This window comes from Copidosoma floridanum, unplaced genomic scaffold (assembly GCF_036245765.1).
Source record: "Copidosoma floridanum isolate Cflo_tuat_1 unplaced genomic scaffold, Cflo_Japanese_pri ptg000029l, whole genome shotgun sequence".
NCBI lineage: Eukaryota > Metazoa > Arthropoda > Insecta > Hymenoptera > Encyrtidae > Copidosoma > Copidosoma floridanum.
Window position 1 is genome coordinate 5,471,868 of NW_028321906.1, and position 19,386 is coordinate 5,491,253.

Here is a 19,386-nt window from a genome sequence, read left to right on the forward strand (position 1 = left end):
CTTTTTTCTCTTTCTAAACCTCTTTTGGTACATATACCTGATGGCTTTGGGAGTGCGACAATGTTTGATGAAATGTAATTAAATATGGCCTTGAATACCCTGTTATTTGTCATAAATTTATAAAAGTTAAGCTCGAAGGCTTGATGTATACCAAGTTAAGTGCTTCACGAAAGACAGAGTGGAAAAGCCATGGAAAACGTTTCTGTAGGAGATTTTACGTGGAATCGTTCACGTATTTAACACTCGATGACTCACGGAACGCTCTACCGTGTATAAAAAAAAAAAAAAAAAAAAAAGAGGGAAGGAGGAGGAGCACCTTTACTTACCAACGCTTTTGGAGCAATATATACATACGTGTATGTATAGGTACTGTAGGTATTTCGCTCTTTTGTGGAGGTGGTGTGTGCAGCGCGCGGCTGGTCTATCTCTGGTTCCGGTTCTCTGCCCTCTCTCTTGCCTCGCAGACGTACACACATATATATATATTTGCAGTTTGCCGTGCGCGAATATCACACAATTTTTAAAACAACTAAGTAGTAAAGAGAAGGGGGATGCAATGATCACTCGGTGCACGGCTATTGTGGAGTCAAAGGGTCGCGCGGTATTATACACCCGCACAGTATCGAACGTCAAAGCTATTTATGACCTACATGGTAATTATCGAGAGAAAGAAAAAAAAACGGATTTTTTTTTTTTTTCCTTTGCAAAATGCATTTGTTGCTCCCTCATCGACTTTCACCGGGTTTGGAGGATACTCGCGCGCTTGTCGGCTGTGTTTTTTGCGACGATTTAAAAATTTACGCCAATTGAGCCGAGTGGTCGTGATGCGTTTATATAATTTTGCTGTTTTACAGCTATAGGACGAGCCGATTGCGCGAGAATCGATCTTAAATGAAGGCTTCGCCTGCGGTGATTCAAGCTATTTCGTCATGTTCACTGTGCATGCGTAGGTATGTACACGTACATTAGTAGATTATAAAATAATAGTGATGTTAATTTGTAGTTTAAAAAATAAAAACTGACAACTGCATTTGGTCGCCTGCGAGGTCACTTTTTTTTTTTTATCAGGCGAACCGGTAAAAAGCTACAATAAAACCGATGCGCTAAATAAATAAATTGAATTACAAAAAAACAAATTAGAATCAAAGAACAGTGTATTTCCACCAATTAACAAACAGAAGATAAGTAATATTTGTTACCGGTTAAGGCTATACGTGTATACATATACACGCACTAATTTTTTTTTTTTCGCGATGATCATCTAAACAAGTGAGTGTGAAATCATCGTTCCGATCGCTACCCGTACAAATACACGTGTGTTTATTTACATTACCATTCGCTTTCCATTATTATAACTAATACATGTATCATCTATCCTTGGATTGAAAATTAAAACACACACATCCGTGGCCTCATAAATATACAACGTTCGGCATCATGCATATATATTCTCCTTGCACTCCTACAACTATTTCGCATATATTCCAGCACACGCAAACGCGCATAATCATCAATACCATCATCGTGGAAATATATTCTAACAACATTATACCGTAGCATCCGATTTTATGCAAATTAGCACTCATCGGAGAAACTCTCGCGGTCAACCATAAATAAGCATACGTCTTATACCAATGCGCGTATGTACATGGGGAACCTGATGTGCACGGGTTAGACCGGTGATCTCTTTATCCCGCGCAGGCCACGAAACAACCGATCTCTGGGAACTTGGGCACACTTATTAGCCAATATAAAACCAAAAGAGCTGCAAACAAGAAAGCTCGCAAAGTGTGCATGTACCGTGTAACGCGCGCGCGTACTTTATTTTTTATAGAAATCGGTATGCATATAGGTCTACACCACGTACGGTTAACCCGAAGAAGTTGTACGGGTGTTTATTTATTTATTTTTGTTTTTTTCCCTCCGATGAACCGTGTAACCGGTCATCTTGCCGCTTTCGAGAGTTTAAACGATCGGGTGGTTTTTCAATCGGTCTCGCGAGCCCGCTCGAGAAATTAAATTAAGTACAGGTACAAACGAGTACGCGTACAACGGATACCCCGTGGTGTAATGTCACAGGTGCGCGTGTCCTCGAGGATCGCGTGATGAATACATTTTTGGCCCAACGACTTGTACATGGTACGAGGTGACACGGACAAACTTAACGGTAATAGCTGGCGTGTCTTCTCCTTCGCCATTGACATTATTATATACACACGTGAAGAGCGTTTCGTCGATTTACTTTTCATGTTGTCGTATAATTACATACATACATTGTGCATGGGTGGGTATTATCGTGTATACATTATATATTATATATTTTATTTATAAAACGCGCGTGTCTTTATAGGCACACGTAGTTTGCCGCTCCGCACGCACTCGTTCTCTTGGAATATACATTTTGTATCGGTATACTTGTACTGTCGAGACAAAGTCAATCATCTTTGTACGCGCGTGTAAAACACACATGCGGATGGCCATCTGTTTCTTTTTTCCATCAATTGTATGCTCCAAGTGTATACATATTTTCTCGACTCTCTCTCTCTCTCTCTCTCACTTTGATCCACTGAGCGATGCTGCTGAATGGTCTTAGCTTTTTTTTCATACCATATACTCGCCAAGGAGCAAAACACATGTTTTTCAAGCAGCTCAATTTATATACATGTATAAATATAAGTTTGCAATCGAAGCTACCCAAGTATAGGGACCGTGTCGCCATGGCTACGAGGGCTAATATCGGCTAACAACACGTACGACGCCAACAACGACGATATCCTAAGCTGGTGTACAGGTATACGTGTACCTATACAAGTAAGCGACGTTTCGTCCCAACCTTGCCCTTAAAAAAATCACGTATCTTCAGGGTATCCACGTTGTTGACCAACACCCGCCAAGATACAAGCGTCCGGTCTTTAAGTGAAAATATAAAACAAAAGTCACAAAGAAGCATCGGATGGGGTGACGCTCGAGCGGAAGACCGGAAAAGCCGCTCGTAAAAGGGCCAACTTCCGTCTCCCTGGTGTATACGTGTGCGCATCATCATCATCAGCTGTGCAGCGAACGCGGAGGGCTTTTCTTCCTCCTTCTTCTTTTCCTAAAAACACATTCTGCATCTTTTACGAGTAACGCATAAAATATACTCGTGCGCGTTACATCTACACCCGCCGACTTTGGCTAAGTGTATATCCATCCGTATACATGTAAAGCAAAAGGCCAAAAAGCAACTCACCAGCTGTCGCGCGCCCAACACGCGTGTATACTCACTAGTGGTGGTGGAGGAGGAGGAGGAAAAAGGAAGAAAGAGGCAGCTGCCGTCGGCACTTCTTTTCTTTTTTTTTTTTTTTTTACCGTGCAACGCGAGGCACGCGCCGGCTGTCAAGGGCCTTGCTGCAACGACAATGACGAGGAGGAAGAGGAGCAATCGTCCTGATTTTCCTGCGCCCCGGCAGTTCCGGCGATGATCGAGCCTGCGCTGAAAGTAGGGATGCTGCAGTTGGCTGTCGTTGGATTCCGAGAAGTTTGAAGTGAGTAAAATTATACACCCATCCGGTCAGCTGGAGTCGAAGGATTGACGATCGCCACACGTGCTCTCTCGTTTTGTTTGCTCGTCGGTCGTTGTCCGTGGGCCCCCCGGTGGTGGATTTTCGATCGAGCATCCCTGCAAAATATCACATATAGTGAGCTTCAACTTTTGTCGTCACAGGTACCCGATGGAGTATAAACTTTTCATTTTTTTTTTTTTTTTTTTTTTTTATTATTGCTTCAAAGAAAATCGGTAGCGCGTGTACCCGTCGGGGGAGAGGTTACCGAACTCTTACCGAGCGCATTTTGTTTTTACGATCAAGCACTTGCGCAACTTACACACACCGTAGAGATGGATCGATTCGACGTTGCGCAAAAGTTCGGTAATACCATTACAGACTATCATATCTCAATGATCGTTTACAGATCGGTATAGTAACAGACGGCCAAGAAAATGATGATCCAAGAGGAACCGGAGCAGGACGAGCTGGAGCTGGAGACGATGGCCGAGCAGGAGCTGAAGCGCCTGAAGCGTCAGTACCGCATAATGGAGAACGACCGGGTGACGTACGCCGAGGACGCGCGCAACCAGTTACGCAACCAGCGTTTCCTGATAGACAAGCTCGAGAGTGAAAAGGCCGAGCTGGTGTTGGCGATCAAGGCGGCCAAGTCGCCGTGGAACCAGCGCCAGGACGAGGCAATGGCCGAAGAGTTGAGGGCCCTGTTGGCGCGTAGGGCAGATTTCGCCGAGCAGATACGCCGCGAGAGGCAACAGATCGGCGAACTCGACGAGCAGATCGTCAGCATATCGAAGGAGCTGCACGCCCTCAAGCTCGACCAACGAACGGACCTCCAGCCGGTCGACGCGATGGCCAAGCAGCACCGGTGGATCGGTATCCTGGAAAACCGGCTCGAGGTGGCGTCCAAGCGGTTCAACAGCCTCGTCGGCGACAACGCCAAGCTGCGCAACGAGATCGACGATCTGATGATGGAACGGGCCCGTTTCAACGTCCTCTGGACCAAATTGAACAACCAGCTTGCCTCCGGCAAGGCCATTGTCAACGATCTCATAGAACAGACCACCATTGCCTTCAACCAGAGGGACGAGGAGCTCAACAAGATCAACGCACTGAAAGATCGGTAACGGGATCATCACATTTTTGTGCTTTAACCAAGAATATATATATATATTATGTACATACATACAATCGGTCGTGTATATGCATGCGTGATGTGTACTTTTGTGCGTAGAGGGATGAGGGATCTGAAGAGCCACACGCTGGAGATGTGCGAGCTGCAGCGGACGATCGACAACGAGATGAAGCTCCAAGAGTTCCTCGGCGTGAAGGGCCAGTATCGCGAGATGAACGACTTGAAGGCCAAGCAGCAGGCCGAGAAGAGAGCCAAGCGGGAAGAGATGCGCAACAAGGTCGCCATGTACAGCCAGATACTGAAGCTCGTCAAGCAGTTCACTGGTAATACAATGTGATTGTTGCCGATATATCGTCTTGGTAACCATTTAATCGAACAATAATGATGATGATGATGATGATGATGAAACAACAGGCGAGACGGAAATAGACAAGCTGACGGCCCAGTTCTTGAAGCAGGAAGAGGAGAACTTTGCGCTTTTTAGCTACGTGAACGAATTGAACGACGAACTGGAGGGGCTTCAGACGCGCGTCGAGCAGTTGCGGCTCGCGATAGACGAAGCTCGGGCGTTAAACGTTCATCGAGGGCAAAAGCAGGCCGAAACCTTAGAGTTGATTGCCCAAAGGCTACAGGAGCAGACTAATATAGCCAATGCGGCCGAGCGCAAATTTAACGAGGTCTTTTATTCGCTTTGACTATATATGTATAACTATCATTATGTGTTTTTTCCTTTTCTTCTTCAGAGCAACGAAATAATGGAGAAGCTATTAAAGGGCATAGAGATGCTTTTCGCGAGCATAAAATGCGACAATTCGCCCCTGCTGGAGCTCCTAGGTGACAACAGCCAAGTGACGATGAACAACGTGATGCTGTACCTGGGTATAATAGAAAAGCGACTGGTCGAGATGATGAACAAGATGCACTGGGTAGATAGGAACAAGCCGGAACTGCGCCTCGACGAGGCCCGGAAGCCGAAGCTCCAGATCCCCGTCATCACCGATATCGCGCCCACCCAGCCCTGTCCCCTGTGAGTATCCTTTTCTCTCTCTCTCTCTCTCTCTCCCTACCCCTATCCTTATCCCCCTTACTTACTCATTTAACGTCCACGCTTGCCTGCCTCCTTCGTATGTATACTTGTACTTTTGTACTTGCTGCCCTCGCTATGGGTACTGCCTACTTCAATTTCAAAGGAAGTAGTTTGAAGTATGCTATTTCACTCGATTGCTCTCCCGTATTACGCGTAATGTATACGCTACGCGTGTATTTTCTCTCTCCCTCTCTGTCTTTCTTTTTTTTTTTTTGTTCCGTTCGCAAGATGATATTATTACGTTCGGACCTTCGATTCTGATATTTATATGCTTATTGTTATTGATTTCCTCAATGACGTTTTGAATATTGAGTAAATAACTATTTTGCAACAAGTGTCGGATTATCGAGTAACATATACTATTCGTACCCGAGCATGTAACATGTAACTCAAAACAACTGTATACTGAAAATCCTTGTTTGTTGTCGCAAAGATGCGTGGAGAAGGAGGAAATGCAAAACGTGTCCGAAGGCCTGGAAGTCCCCCTGACGGAGGAACAAGTGCACGAGAAGTTGATGAAACGACTAAAGCACGACCATTCGCACCTTCTGCACAACGTGTCCGCCTGCCACTTGCCAGCTGCGCGGAAAATCATTCAGAAACGATACCAATGATTTTAACGCAAAGATATACGTGATTTTTTTGTAAAAAAAAAAAAAAAAAAAAAAAAACGAAATAAAACTCTCTCTCTCGTCTTTGACAATGAGCCACATCGTGATTTATTGACTCTCGCATTATTTAGTTCTTTTTGAAAATACTACAAGTGCTGCGAGTGTCGTCCGTAGAGCTGGGACAGCTGTTCTTTTTCGAGCTACTTCTGACCTCCTTGAGCTTAATGGCCGCACCGGTGGACAACGAAGAAACAGTTCCCGCGTTAGCTCCGCCCTTGCCTTTAGCTTCCCTTTCCCTTTTTTCTCTCGCAGTCTTTTTCTTGGCCGCGTGGACGATCTTGCCCAGCTCGAGGATCGTCCTCTTGACGTGGTGCAACTGCTCTTCGAGTTCCGAGCGATCAAGCTCTATCGGCACACCCTTGCGCCTGCAGATCTGCCGATACAGGTTCCAGATGCAGGCGCGCACCTGTTTAATGCATATAAGATTATTTTGCCATCGCGCGTCACGCGAAGTCAGGGCGCGCTTATACCTGGGTTTCCTCGAGCTCCTTTTGCGAGCACACGTCCTTGATGCGCGAGACCATGGTTTCCCAGTGGACAGCCTTGGCTCGAGCTCGCTCGTGTCTGTCCCGCAACTGGGCGAGCCGCCTGTTCAGGTCCATCAAGCTCTGGGACTTTTCTTCCGTCATTTTTTTCTAAAGTCAATCGCAGCAACACATGCATTTTAATCGTCACGGGTGTATTTCCATGGCAATAAATATTGCGCGTGTACCAGTTGCGAGCTGGTCGTCTCTAGAGTGCGAAGATTGCGGTTCTGGTATTCCTCGAGTGAACTCCTGGCGGCTACCAGGGCCTCGTAACGATTGAATATCCCGGCTATCGAGTTAAACTCCTTGTTCTCCAGAATTTTCTCCAAGTAGCCTTGAAACGGCCTGTACACCTCCACGTATCGTTTCATCTTGTCCCGCACCTTTTCCATGTTCTCCAAGTTCTTATCCAGCTCCAAGATCTGCGCAACACACACGATTCATCCGCTATTGGCCACGCACATCAAAGGATCATCAACAAAGTCATCTGTACCTCAGCCTCCCTGATCTTCTGCCGATCCCGTTCGATGACGATCTTGCGTTCGGCGCGCTCGCGCTTGTCCCTGTTCTCGCGTACAAACTCGTCAAAGTGGACGAAGGAGGCTCGCAGCTGCTGCTCCTGCTCGCGAAGGTCCTGCCACTGCTGCTCGTATGATTGACGACGCGCTTGGTACTCGAGGCGCTTGGCTTGCAACTCGGCCTCGGCGATCAAAAGCTCCCGGCGCGCTCGGGCTTGCTCGATCAGGGGCTCGCCCCGCACGTCGTCCCATTCTGGGTAGTGTCTGAGGAGAGGGTTCATCATTTTTAAACACGATCTTTACTATACACGCTTTAACCGGAGTAAATTCTCTATAGCTAGGCTACGATATGGACCGTTACTTTTACCTTAGTGCACACTTGTGTGGATGACAAATTGTAAATAACCATGTGTAACCCAAGACTATATATTTTTAACTACTACACTGCAACGAACGGGCCTCGTATGCAATAATCCTACTAGTTTATACTCTCAGAAAGTATTTTCAGGTGTGGAGTAAATCTACTTATATGTGTGATTGCAAAATTTAGGTATACAGTTGAGCTCAGAACTAGCCGTGAAAAAATCAATACGCTATTGGTCTTACTTTGAATCATGGTTGGGATTGATTATTTGTTGCGGTGCTTTTGGTGTTGCTTGCAGGTGAACGAGCTTTTTTCAAAGGTGCTTAAACCATCTTTCTGTAGTGTGATTACGAATGTGGTACTAAGCTAAAAGTATATGTTTTAACGTACTTGATTACAGTGGCTTGCTCCTCTTTTTTAGACGAAAAGTACTCTGCAATCGCTTTGTTAAAATCCGAAGCGATGGGCGGCCTTTTTTTAACAAGTACCCTCTCCTTACTTGCCATCTTGAGGCGCCACTATATACTTTTACTGCAATGATATATTAAAACATTTTACTAAGTTACTTAGGGACAAAAAACGGTTCATACTTGTCAAGTTTATTTGCGAGAATTTCAGCTCTACAGTGCTGAAAGAGTACACAGCAAAAATATCATATTCTTACCGTAAATACTTATATAAAGTATACTTTACATTTTCATTCGATCAAACTTATCGAAAGACATGTGCTGAATGCTGACTCCAAAATAAGTAGCAGAAGGCTTTTTTGTCTTCAGTCTTCAGTCAGTGACATAAACAATGTATACATATATGTATATATATATATGTATTACGCATAGTGTGTACGACATAACCTGAAACGCATGAAAATTTTACATTGCCATTTTCACGATGCCAAAGGGATTATTTGAAAAAATAAGTTCGATGTTAAATTGGCGCATTATACGTCATCCCTTCAACCCTTTGTTTTGATTCGTACACAGTTTGGCAGAAAATTGCAATCTCATATTTACATCGTAGCTCTAATTTTGTATTAAGCGTACTTATAAACAAAAGCCATCGCAGGATATTTTACGCTGTGTATAAGTATATGAAAGGTGTAAATTGTTACTCTTTTTCCTCTCTTTTCCCGACGTTTTCTTTGATGGAGACTTTTTCATCTCTCTGCGTGTGCGCATGGGCACGGACAGAGGCAAAAATGCATAACGCGCACACGCATCGATATATCTATATATCACAGGCAGGGTGGCATACGTGACTTGGTGAACACAGAGTACGGCGGCCGACGGGAATATAGGTATATACTGGTACACACTCGCAACTCCTGGCTTTTACCTAGTGCTCTGCTCTGTTTTTCTTGAATACGCACGAAGGGCTGCCCTACTGCCTATCGCAGGAGCTCTCTCGAGTTGAGCTTGAATCCCCAATCACACGCGGACAGCTCTTCCTCCTTTTCTATTTGTTTATCGCGTGTAGTTATACGCGTACATAAAGTTTAATTATATATGCACCACCCACCTACAAGGAGAGAACGGTCGTGAGTACGCTTGCGGAAAGAAGTAACGCCCGGAGAAAAGGGAGCTCCAGAAGAAGACGTCACAGGTGCCTCGATGAGTACCCAATGAGAAGTGGAGCACAGCCCCTACATCGCCGAGAATAATAAAAAAAAAAGCTCTCGTCCGAGTTGGGTGTTAACTCGACAATGGCTGACTCGGAGAGGTATCAGCAAGCGCCAGCTGAGTACCAGCAGCAGAAGCAACCACAACCTCCAGGAGGCAGGGGCAAGGTCCAGTTACCACCACCACCGAGACGCCAATTGGTAAATAAACAAACGAGCCTCTCTCTTTTTTTTCTGCTCCCAGTTTTGGTCACTGTACTTGCAGACACTTTGTTTCTCGCGCCAAGCACCTCGTGGTCCGCGCTCCTTGCGCTCCACTGACTGACTGCGACTGACCGCACATCAGGTTTTGTCGTCGGGACTGGCTTTTTTTCTTTTTCACCAAAATCATGATTTTTACGTTGTTTTTGGCATAATTTTTCATTGGGAAATGATCCACATGTCTCTTTGGTTACTATTAACCTAATGATTTTGATGGGCGAGTTGTTTTTACTTTGGATGCTCTTTCAGTTTTGATAGCAATTTTGGGGGGCCACATGAAAGGTAGGACGAGGGGATAGTTGCCGTGAGTTTACAAATTTAAAAGTATACGTGGGGAGGAGCCGCTTTGAACGATATTTTAAATGTGACCGAGATTTTTACAACATCAAAGTACATCTCTTTGATGATTATGTTGGCTGGTGTAAATTGTAGCTGTGAAATCGTATTGTTTGACACTGGTAATACTCGCAATAAGTGTCACTTAACAATTTGGATGTTTACGTGTATTTTCGAGTTCAATAGGTAATTCATTGTTTTTCAGTCTAGTATGATGTAACATGTCGAAAAGTTGTTATAGCAGTCGCAATTTTTATCGTTTAATCTATATAGTCAGAATAGTTGGGGCTTTTAATAACAGTTTACGTTAGTTTTGACAGTGTGCGAGCTTTTCGGTAAGCTCCCGATTTAAAATTGAAACCAGTACTGTCGTGATAATACTTACGTTCTCTGTTGTGATTATTTTCGTACGAAAAACAAAGCCTACAACATTTTCGTTTGAATTATTTTAGACTCAATAATTACGTTTGATCGTTAACAACAATCGTTTTTTTTTTTTTTTGTTTTTTTTTTTTTTCAACAATCACTAAATGAATCTTTCAAGAGTAGAGTATATTTGCTTATCCCTTGTAGAAATTGCAGCTTGCACTCAAAGTAAAATCGACAAATGAACGTACGTTTAGTAACGTTTTGTAGAAAATAATACACCAAAATACTCTAAGCAATGCTTTGTCGTGCTTCGAATTAAAGTTTTTAAGAAACTTTGAAAAAACGCGAACATCGTCAACCAGCGGTTTATTTCAAAGTACCGAGCGAGAGCTTGCGCTGCGTTTCGGATGTTGTGTCGACGGTTTCTCGTTTTTCGGTAACTACAAGTCGTTAAATCACCGATTGAGAAATTTTGTGTTTTTGCAGAGAGAAAGAACGAAAAAACTTTACACGGACGACTGGGCCTTTGGTGATGATGAAATCGAAGGGCGGAGAGGCTTTCAAGTGGAGGAGAAGATCGAAAGCACCAAATACAGTTTGGAAAATTTTCACGGGTTTTATTGCGAAATGACTGGTCCCGAATTAACAGTGGCGCATCTACAGAAAAATGGACTTCAAATTCCTATATTGGTGAAAGAGAAGACAGGTCTTGGTTTGCGAGTGCCAAGTACGAATTTCACGGTCAACGACGTTAGGACGTGCGTCGGTAAGAAGCCTCGTTATCTCATTATTACGTTTTTAAACGTGAATTACTGAATTTTTTCAAAGAAAATAAATAAAATAAGTGTTATTTTATGCTTTCGTAAAGGATCGAGAAGACTCGTGGACGTAATGGATGTCAATACCCAAAAGAACGAAGAAATGACGATGAAAGAGTGGCAAAAATATTACGAGGATCCAAACAAAACTCGTCTGTTGAACGTTATTTCGCTAGAGTTTAGTCGTACTAAACTAGAGCACTACGTACAGCAACCCAAAATCGTGAGGCAAATCGATTGGGTCGACGTCGTCTGGCCCAAGCATTTGAAAGATGCTCAGACCGAGGCAACGAATCTGCTCGAGGATATGATGTACCCAAAGGTACAAAAATACTGTTTGATGTCCGTAAAAGGTTGTTACACCGACTTTCACGTTGACTTTGGCGGTACGAGCGTTTGGTATCACATTCTCAAAGGTGGAAAAATATTTTGGCTCATTCCACCCACGGAGAAAAATATAGCTTTGTACGAAAAGTGGGTCTTGAGTGGAAAGCAATCGGACACATTTTTCGGAGACATGGTCGACAAGTGCGGTAGAATAACATTGAGTGCCGGAAATACAATGTTCATACCCACAGGATGGATACATGCTGTTTTTACTCCGGATGATTCACTTGTTTTTGGAGGTAACTTTTTACACAGTTTTGGCATCGACAAGCAACTAAGGGTGGCTCAAGTCGAAGAAACAACCAAAGTACCTCACAAATTTCGATATCCCTACTTTACAGAGATGTTGTGGTAAGTATAAGGGTTCTAGATACATAAATCTAGTTTCACGTTGATACAAATTTTCACCGTGGTTTTTTTTTTTTTTAGGTATGTTCTCGAGAGATACGTTCATATACTTCTCGACAGAAGTCACATTGAAGCACCAGAGGTCCGTAACCAAAATCAATCCACGCGTCAAGACTCGAAATACATTCACTTGACGCCTCTGGAACTCCACGGCCTAAAGTCCATAGTCATGTACCTCCACTCGCTTCCGTCGACCAAGAAAAATGTGCCCGAACTCATCCGCGATCCAGTCGCTCTGATCCACGACGTGCGCTGCCTCGTTGAACAACATAGGCACGACAGCCACGAACTGGCCATTACCGGAACACCCGTTCTTCCCGCACCACCGCTAATGACGATCGGTGACAACGAAAAAATGAACGGCAGGAAGAAAACGTACAGGCAACCATCGGGTCGATGCGAATTGAAATCCAACGGACCAAAGCACAGGAGGACCCGATGTAAAAAGTGCGAGGCCTGCACGCGCAGTGACTGCGGCGAATGTGTTTATTGTCTGGATATGATCAAGTTTGGTGGTACCGGCAGAGCCAAGCAGACCTGTTTGCAGCGCAAGTGCATGAGACCTATGCTAGCTATGAAAGCTGCGTGTAAGGTTTGCGGCTTGGACGGCTGGAATCAAAAGCCAGCTCCACTCATGGGCAAACAGGCGCCTGTTGCGCTTTCAAATCTTATGGAGTGCTCGATTTGTTCCGAAATCGTGCATCCGACGTGTCTCAACCGCGGCAATTTGGAGGGTTCGGCCGTTATCAGCGACGACATGCCCAACAGTTGGGAGTGTCCCGATTGCTGTGAGGCTGGAAGGAATCAAAAATTACGCCGACCAAGTGGGAGACCGCGAAAAATGTCTGTGTCGGGCAGCAACGATGTAGATTCCGAAAAAATTAACACTCCTGTGAAGAAGATGAGAGTTGAAGACGAAGACTTAAAAAACAAGGTACGATTAATTCATTACGACTTTAACAAAGCATATTTGTCGGTTAAAAAAGTTAATTTCCGTTCGAATGATATAATTTTTTGGTGCCTTAGATCTCTCAGGAACAGGAAGTTACACCAGTGTCGATATCAAGTGCGGAAACATCAAGCGAGCAGCAAACAATTACCGAAAATCATCAGTCAACCACACAAGTAGTCAGTAGTTACAATACAAATAACGTCACCAAAAAGCCGTATGCAGCCGTGCGATCAGTTTTGTCAGTTTTGAAGCACCAATCGATCGAATATTTCCAACAACCGTACATTTACAATAAGATAGCCTTATTGTCGATATTTAAATACTTATCTCCAAGTGAACTCGTTAATACTGCCTGCGTCTGCAGGACTTGGGCTCGTTACAGTTTCGATTCCAGTCTATGGAGAACAATTGACTTGGCGCATGATTCTTTGACAGCCGCTCATCTGTCCGGAATAATGAAACGTCAACCCGAGACGCTCATACTCGATTGGACGAACATAGCTAAGAAACAGTTGGTGTGGTTGCTCTGCAGGTTACCACAGCTTCGTAATTTGTCGCTCAAGGGTTGTCATTGGTATGGAGTCTGTGCTCTCAATACCTCCTCTTGTCCACCCCTGACGAAGCTCGATTTAAGCTTTGTAGGAGGTAATCCAGACAAAGATAATTTTGAAAACATTTATTAATACATATATGTATAACACTGAAATATTACATTATTTTTAGGACTGAATGATTTGAGCGTACGAGATCTTTTAAATCCACCAAGCGACGCGATGTCAGGTTTAATTGATAAAACGTCTCGTCTCAAGTATCTGCGAAGCTTGTCACTCTGTAATACGGATATAACAGATGTGACGCTCCGCTACATCGCCCAGCATCTGCCGCACATCGAGTCGCTCGATTTGGCATCATGCACGCGATTAACTGATGCTGGGGTGGCCCAGCTCACAACACCGCCTGCGAAGACGATCACAAGCTTAATTAGCCTCAACATGTCCGGGTGTCGGCTACTCACCGAAGTCACGCTCGACTATCTGCAGAGGTGCCAAGCTCTTAAGCACTTGGACCTAAGGGACACGATGCAGGTGTTCAAAGCCAGGGCCGAGAGCTTCGCGGCTATTCGCAATCTCAGCTCTTTCTATGTGAATATGATTATGACGATGCCAACCGCTTCTTTTCAGAACGTCAATTATAGGCAACCGACGCAAGAGATTGCACGCAATAACATCGAGTGTCGAGAAGCCGAGCGAATATTTGTCGATCAACAGCAGCAAGCGACGCTGTGCAAGTACATCTGAACGCTCGGGGCTGAGCGCGGATCGTAGATTTTGTTCATGCAGTCGCTTGCTCTTGATAAAAAATTTACTTGGGGGTGCGAGATGGTTTTTTTTCCCCCCATTGGATTCGAAAGAGAAAGAAAAGAAACGACCTTGTGAAAACACAGCGAGATCTCGTTGCAATAAGTTTGTTTTGTTTTTTACGTTAAATAGTATAATCAATGTGATTAGCAAATTAGATTTAAATTTGTAAAGCCGAGTACGTGTGTACAATAGTTCCTATGTATTATTGTTAATGTGGAAAATAATGTTTCACAACAGGACGCGGTTATTTTGCTGTTTGTTATATCCTAGGTACATTTTTTTTTTAACTTCTGTTTCGAATTCGGAATTATTTTACAGATATACATTTATCCATCATCTTTACACCACGATAAAGATGTATTTTATTTAGATTAGTTTCATGCATTCAAGTACAATTAGCGAATTTTTTAGATTTGTACGAAAATTGTATTGACAAAAATGATTTCTACTTTGCAAAAAAAAGTAAAGAGTACAGCACATTAAGTAAGTTTGTACGTCAGATACCAATATACATGATGAAAAAGGAAGAAACGCGATTGACAGCGACGTGCAATTTTTATACTAAAGGAATATGTGTTTTGATTGTGCAAATTGCTTAAAAGCTTAGATTTTTTGCATAAAAGTGTAACAGCAATAAACTTTATGCGCGCGAACAAGTTCAAATAAGCCCATATAAAAGAGCTGTTTCATTTTTTTAAGATTCAAAGTGATAGCCATCTAATTCGTATTGTGTAATCATAAAATATTCGAAGTAAGTCTAGTAATGCAACTTGTTTATTTTTTATCAATGTGTATAACTTTTTTTAAAATTCATTGTAACATACTTAGCAGCTAAGACTTGAATAACTCTAAAAATCGATCGCAGTATTTTTTTCTTATAAAATAATCATCAAGCTATGAATAAAAAGTAGTAAAACTTGAATTTTGTTTGAAACTTTTGTTCATCAAAATCAATATTACCACATGTGATTAAATAGAAAATATATTTGATGCAAAAAAACTATAACTGAGTAATTAAGCTTAAATAGTTTATGGATCGTATTTACAGAAGAAAAAAAATTATTTACACTCAAGTTTTTGAAGAGAATTCACTTCCAACATTGACAGCCGTTGCCAAATCCTGTTCCTTCTTCAATCTTTCCAATATCAACTCTGCAATAGCCTTTTGAGTTCTTCTTTGCAATTTTTCGAGTTTTTTCGAAACATCCCGTTTGAGATCCCAATCTGGTTTTCTTGGAGCAAGATTACTTATATCCTGTTACAAAAATGAAATATGAAAAATACATCTTAAAGTTAATGTAACAATGTATATTTTTTGTAGTAGTGCATGAAAAAACGACCAGAATCACTATTTTGTACTTTGTAGGTTTTAGCGAGGTTCTAGAACAACAATAAACAATTTTTCTCACCAATTCCTCAATCACTGGCTTGATAGTGGCAGCTTTCAACTGTTCCTGTACCTCAGCCTCGATATCACCAGCTTTACCATCTTCTAGAGCTTTGTCCTTCAAGTTTTCATCCTGTGGCTTGTAACTTCTGAATTTCGGCCTACAAATAAAATACAATAATAAAATGAGCAAATTTGAGATTTTTGAGGTTAGTATCATCAACGTTATCACAAGTACTTACGCTGGAAGTATGCTGACTTGGCCATCCTGAATATCTTGTGAATTTTCCTCGTTTTTTCTTTTTAAACTCTGCAGTCTTTCCTTGCGTTTTAGGGCCTCATCGACTAATGTGCCCACTTTGTCGTCTTCTGTCATTTTTTAAATATTTTCATCGTTTCCAAATCAAAATAAACAAACAGAACCCCAAAACCCTCTCTAAAAAAAAGCGTACCACTACCAAGTACCAAATAACCAAATTTTAAACTGCGCATGTGCGAGTCTCCGACAACACAACTCACACAACTGAACATTAATGGCGGTCGAGCGCGTAAATTAAAAAAATTAAAGTCAATCGATTCTTTTTTTAATTTGCATCTACTTACTTAAGTAAGGTAATTCGTATTTTTTCAACCACATAAGAAAAAATAATGGTAAGAAAATTGACAACATATATAAGTAGTGTCAGGCAACTCTGATAAAGCCAGAGTCCAGACTGTCCAGAGAGTCTAGTTTTGCCATAAAAGAGGTTAGTACAGACAATGTACATACGAATCAGAAATTTAATGGGTTTGCCACCTTAGTTAATGGGGTCCCCCTAAGGCTGCCTAGTTGGAACCCCATTAGGCGCGTCACGGGGTGAACTGCGGGTCCATCGTAGGCTGCCCCAATAACCTAGCTAAAACTGTTAAAAACATTATATATTTCCATGTTTGGGTTAAGTATATGTGACCGTAATTTAATTCTTCCTTATCTGCACGGCCGATAAACTCCATATAAATCTGCATAGCACGCATGGTAAATCAGGCACATGCTCTTATGATAATTGTATCGATGTACACCTACACAAAAAATACAAAGGGTTAGGTAAACTTTCTTTCCTATTGGGGCACACTAGAGAGGACCACATCTACGCCCCGTGACGAAACCATTCTAGGACCACATGTGGTTAATTTGGCAGCCTAGTGTAGACCCCATCAGCACCCTACTAAGGTTTCTGATCGGGTATATTTATATATAGAATGTTAGTACAAGTTTAGTTGAGCGAATGGCAAAACAAAACTAGTAATTGGCCGAAACACGTCTTGCATTGGATTTTTTTCCATTACGACAAAAGTAAGCATTTTTCTCTGAGTAGTTTTTTTTTGTTCGTGATTGCAAATACTTAAATAAACTAATTTATAATTAATTTTTAGTGATGACCTTTAATTTGTGTTCGTAAATACCAGGAACGAGCTAATATACTAATCGAAAATGCTGTCTCTAAAAGTTTTTGATGCTGTCAAACTTTCAAAAAACATCATACTACCGTTGAATATTCAACCACTGTCAACGTCTGCTTCACTCATGATGTCTAGTAAAAGAGTAAAACGTGATCCCGATGAAGTGCGGAAGGAAGAACAACTTTATGGCTTGAAGATGCACAAAGGTGACAGTCTTGTGAAGGATGATTATGTCGACAAACATAACGTCCGTCGGACTTTCTTTGAAATGGATATAGAAGCCTTCAAGCTTTTTCAGGCAGATGTAGAATTTTCTACTCGAGGAATAAAGAAATTCCTTCAAAATAAATCTGTTGAAAGTATAATAAATGCTCAATCTTATAAAGAAGATAATGTAAAGTTTATGGGAAGCGACATAGCAGCTGCCCAATTTGTTTTGTTGCACGATGGAAAAGTTAAATTTAAGCATAGCGAGAAGTGGATGGGTGCAAGTAGAAGAGATTTCGAGCTGTTGCCTTCAGTGTTTGATCCAAACTACATTATAACACAAATAGACTTGAGTGATGTAGAACTTTTCTACGAAGGTCTTGAAAATTTTAAAAATTGTCCTAGAATCAAGACTGCAATATTTCAAAGATCCCCATTATTTGATGAATGGTTTGCAGACAGAATATCACATTTATTTCCAAGTTTGGAGTATCTGGATCTCACAGATTGTCCAAAAGTGAATGAAAGAGCTCTGGAAGCATTTTATAGATTTTCAACATTAAAAACTCTAATTGTCACAAATAATAATAAATCATCAGCATTTGAGTTAAGTTGTATGATGTTGGAAGATGTTGTACCTGGACTAACTGTAAAAATTCTCGAGCCTAATGAGGAAAGGGAAAGCTCAAATGAAAAGTGACATGTATTGTATTTAAAAATTGAATCTTAAATTATTAATTATTTACAATTCGTACAAATTAAATATTTTGAGTTAATTATCCCTAATTTTTTTGTTTTCTTTTCTTCTTATACCTTAAGGTTGATTTATTACAAATGCCATAATTTTCCATCTCCTCGTGATCATTGTCCAATACAATGTCGTCATAGCAGAGATCGTATTTTTTCCAAACGTGCTTCCAGCTGATTTTTTTGTTGACTTTTTCTCTTTTTAGTGCTAAGCTTGTGTGTCTTTTTATTGCATTTTTCAAATCCAATACAGTAGTCTTTTTGGGCGGTACCTTAACAAAGGAAGTGCAATAAAATCTTTAATTTTTAATGCTTTAACCATAATTAAAATAAAAAAGCTAGTCAAATTTGGAAAATATTAAATCATAAGAATCAACTGTTATCAGAGAAAAAACACTCTAGCTAACTAAGTACAGTAGAATTATTAAATAACAAAATCTTACCACAATGGACAATCTCGGCAGCACATTTCGATCTAAATACACAACGATAGCCTGTCCTTGGGCAACAGCACATTGCGCTTTAATTTCTTCAACCGTTGGATCAATGGGCAAAACCCTCAGAAGCGGGTCACTCTCTATGATGTTTCTGATAGCTTCCTTGGTTAGTTTTACTAGCTCGTTGTGTTCGATGGTTGCTTGTTCCTGGTACTGTTCTTCTTTTTCTTCAGTATGAAGTTCATTATTGTCTTCGGGTACCGGACGCGCGTCCTCGTCCTCTGCCATTACAGCAAGGAAAACGGCTCCTACAATATATTTCAAACTTAATAATTGATTTTTCTAATCTTAACAAATTGATCGTCTATTTAATTATAAATATTACTCCTTCCATTACAATTTCAATAGTCAATTCAGTATACTAGCTAGTAGTTTAAAAAAAAAAATATGACAACAAACCGCTAATAACCAACTTCTGAGACTGAGACTGCGACTGCTACACACGGACTCACTACACGGTCCGTTCACGACTTCACGCTCTTTCGCTCTTCGCGACGCGGCGATAATAAGTAAGTATGCCATTTTCGAAACGTGGGCTTCTGTCAGTGACAAGGAGTTAGTTTCAATTGTTTATCGCGAGGTAATGCATGCGTGATGTGTATTTTACGTATAGCGATAGAAATACTTATGTTAAATTTTTGAAATAATTTATAGCTGTTTTTTGTTATGTTACCTATAATCATGAAAAAATATTATTTAAATTAAAAGTCTAACACCTGTGCCAATATGATACAACGCTCAATACATGCCTCATGAT

General features: G+C 41.6%; 6 protein-coding genes across 6 annotated transcripts; 3 read left to right on the forward strand and 3 right to left on the reverse strand.

Moving 5' to 3' along the window:
• Positions 1 to 3,476: 3,476 nt before the first annotated feature.
• On the forward strand, positions 3,477 to 6,375 carry LOC106641854 (coiled-coil domain-containing protein 63). Its single transcript, XM_014356409.2, has 6 exons — positions 3,477 to 3,524; positions 3,949 to 4,662; positions 4,774 to 4,997; positions 5,089 to 5,351; positions 5,418 to 5,701; positions 6,195 to 6,375. Exons 2-6 carry the CDS (start codon positions 3,977 to 3,979, stop codon positions 6,373 to 6,375), a joined length of 1,638 nt encoding a protein of 545 aa, XP_014211895.2. The 5' UTR covers positions 3,477 to 3,524; positions 3,949 to 3,976.
• Positions 6,376 to 6,499: 124 nt separating this feature from the next.
• On the reverse strand, positions 6,500 to 8,507 carry LOC106641768 (coiled-coil domain-containing protein 42 homolog). The gene is made up of 5 exons (XM_089596047.1): positions 8,232 to 8,507; positions 7,453 to 7,741; positions 7,145 to 7,381; positions 6,903 to 7,067; positions 6,500 to 6,838 (listed from the first exon to the last, which is right to left on the reverse strand). The coding sequence occupies exons 1-5, from the start codon at positions 8,345 to 8,347 to the stop codon at positions 6,500 to 6,502; spliced, it is 1,146 nt and encodes a 381-aa protein (XP_089452173.1). The 5' UTR covers positions 8,348 to 8,507.
• A 601-nt stretch (positions 8,508 to 9,108) lies between these two features.
• Positions 9,109 to 15,041, forward strand: LOC106641853 (jmjC domain-containing histone demethylation protein 1). Its single transcript, XM_014356407.3, has 6 exons — positions 9,109 to 9,660; positions 10,912 to 11,191; positions 11,294 to 11,981; positions 12,060 to 12,972; positions 13,065 to 13,635; positions 13,714 to 15,041. The coding sequence occupies exons 1-6, from the start codon at positions 9,544 to 9,546 to the stop codon at positions 14,286 to 14,288; spliced, it is 3,144 nt and encodes a 1,047-aa protein (XP_014211893.2). The 5' UTR covers positions 9,109 to 9,543; the 3' UTR covers positions 14,289 to 15,041.
• Positions 15,042 to 15,158: 117 nt separating this feature from the next.
• On the reverse strand, positions 15,159 to 16,169 carry LOC106641855 (coiled-coil domain-containing protein 12). Its single transcript, XM_014356410.2, has 3 exons — positions 15,981 to 16,169; positions 15,761 to 15,899; positions 15,159 to 15,606 (listed from the first exon to the last, which is right to left on the reverse strand). The coding sequence occupies exons 1-3, from the start codon at positions 16,112 to 16,114 to the stop codon at positions 15,421 to 15,423; spliced, it is 459 nt and encodes a 152-aa protein (XP_014211896.2). The 5' UTR covers positions 16,115 to 16,169; the 3' UTR covers positions 15,159 to 15,420.
• Positions 16,170 to 16,966: 797 nt separating this feature from the next.
• LOC106641822 (distal membrane arm assembly component 2) lies at positions 16,967 to 18,152 on the forward strand. Its single transcript, XM_014356356.2, has 2 exons — positions 16,967 to 17,071; positions 17,152 to 18,152. Exon 2 carries the CDS (start codon positions 17,210 to 17,212, stop codon positions 18,083 to 18,085), a length of 876 nt encoding a protein of 291 aa, XP_014211842.2. The 5' UTR covers positions 16,967 to 17,071; positions 17,152 to 17,209; the 3' UTR covers positions 18,086 to 18,152.
• LOC106641821 (U11/U12 small nuclear ribonucleoprotein 25 kDa protein) lies at positions 18,119 to 19,117 on the reverse strand. Its single transcript, XM_014356355.2, has 3 exons — positions 19,029 to 19,117; positions 18,576 to 18,877; positions 18,119 to 18,404 (listed from the first exon to the last, which is right to left on the reverse strand). The coding sequence occupies exons 2-3, from the start codon at positions 18,855 to 18,857 to the stop codon at positions 18,168 to 18,170; spliced, it is 519 nt and encodes a 172-aa protein (XP_014211841.1). The 5' UTR covers positions 18,858 to 18,877; positions 19,029 to 19,117; the 3' UTR covers positions 18,119 to 18,167.
• Positions 19,118 to 19,386: the final 269 nt, after the last annotated feature.

Bases quoted from the DNA above. Each gene is read 5' to 3' on its own strand.
- LOC106641853 (XM_014356407.3), top strand. From the start codon at position 9,544: ATGGCTGACTCGGAGAGGTATCAGCAAGCGCCAGCTGAGTACCAGCAG. The intron at 11,982-12,059 runs GTAAGTATAAGG...TTTTTTTTTTAG, and splicing joins TACTTTACAGAGATGTTGTG to GTATGTTCTCGAGAGATACG. The intron at 13,636-13,713 runs GTAATCCAGACA...CATTATTTTTAG, and splicing joins CGATTTAAGCTTTGTAGGAG to GACTGAATGATTTGAGCGTA.
- LOC106641822 (XM_014356356.2), top strand. From the start codon at position 17,210: ATGCTGTCTCTAAAAGTTTTTGATGCTGTCAAACTTTCAAAAAACATC.
- LOC106641821 (XM_014356355.2), bottom strand. From the start codon at position 18,857: ATGGCAGAGGACGAGGACGCGCGTCCGGTACCCGAAGACAATAATGAA. The intron at 18,405-18,575 runs GTAAGATTTTGT...TCCTTTGTTAAG, and splicing joins TGCCGAGATTGTCCATTGTG to GTACCGCCCAAAAAGACTAC.
- LOC106641768 (XM_089596047.1), bottom strand. From the start codon at position 8,347: ATGGCAAGTAAGGAGAGGGTACTTGTTAAAAAAAGGCCGCCCATCGCT. The intron at 7,382-7,452 runs GTACAGATGACT...TGTGTTGCGCAG, and splicing joins AGAAGATCAGGGAGGCTGAG to ATCTTGGAGCTGGATAAGAA. The intron at 7,068-7,144 runs GTACACGCGCAA...GATTGACTTTAG, and splicing joins AGACGACCAGCTCGCAACTG to AAAAAAATGACGGAAGAAAA.
- LOC106641854 (XM_014356409.2), top strand. From the start codon at position 3,977: ATGATGATCCAAGAGGAACCGGAGCAGGACGAGCTGGAGCTGGAGACG. The intron at 4,663-4,773 runs GTAACGGGATCA...TTTTGTGCGTAG, and splicing joins ATCAACGCACTGAAAGATCG to AGGGATGAGGGATCTGAAGA. The intron at 5,352-5,417 runs GTCTTTTATTCG...TTTCTTCTTCAG, and splicing joins CCGAGCGCAAATTTAACGAG to AGCAACGAAATAATGGAGAA.
- LOC106641855 (XM_014356410.2), bottom strand. From the start codon at position 16,114: ATGACAGAAGACGACAAAGTGGGCACATTAGTCGATGAGGCCCTAAAA. The intron at 15,900-15,980 runs GTAAGTACTTGT...TTTTATTTGTAG, and splicing joins CAAGTCAGCATACTTCCAGC to GCCGAAATTCAGAAGTTACA. The intron at 15,607-15,760 runs GTGAGAAAAATT...TTTTTGTAACAG, and splicing joins AGCCAGTGATTGAGGAATTG to GATATAAGTAATCTTGCTCC.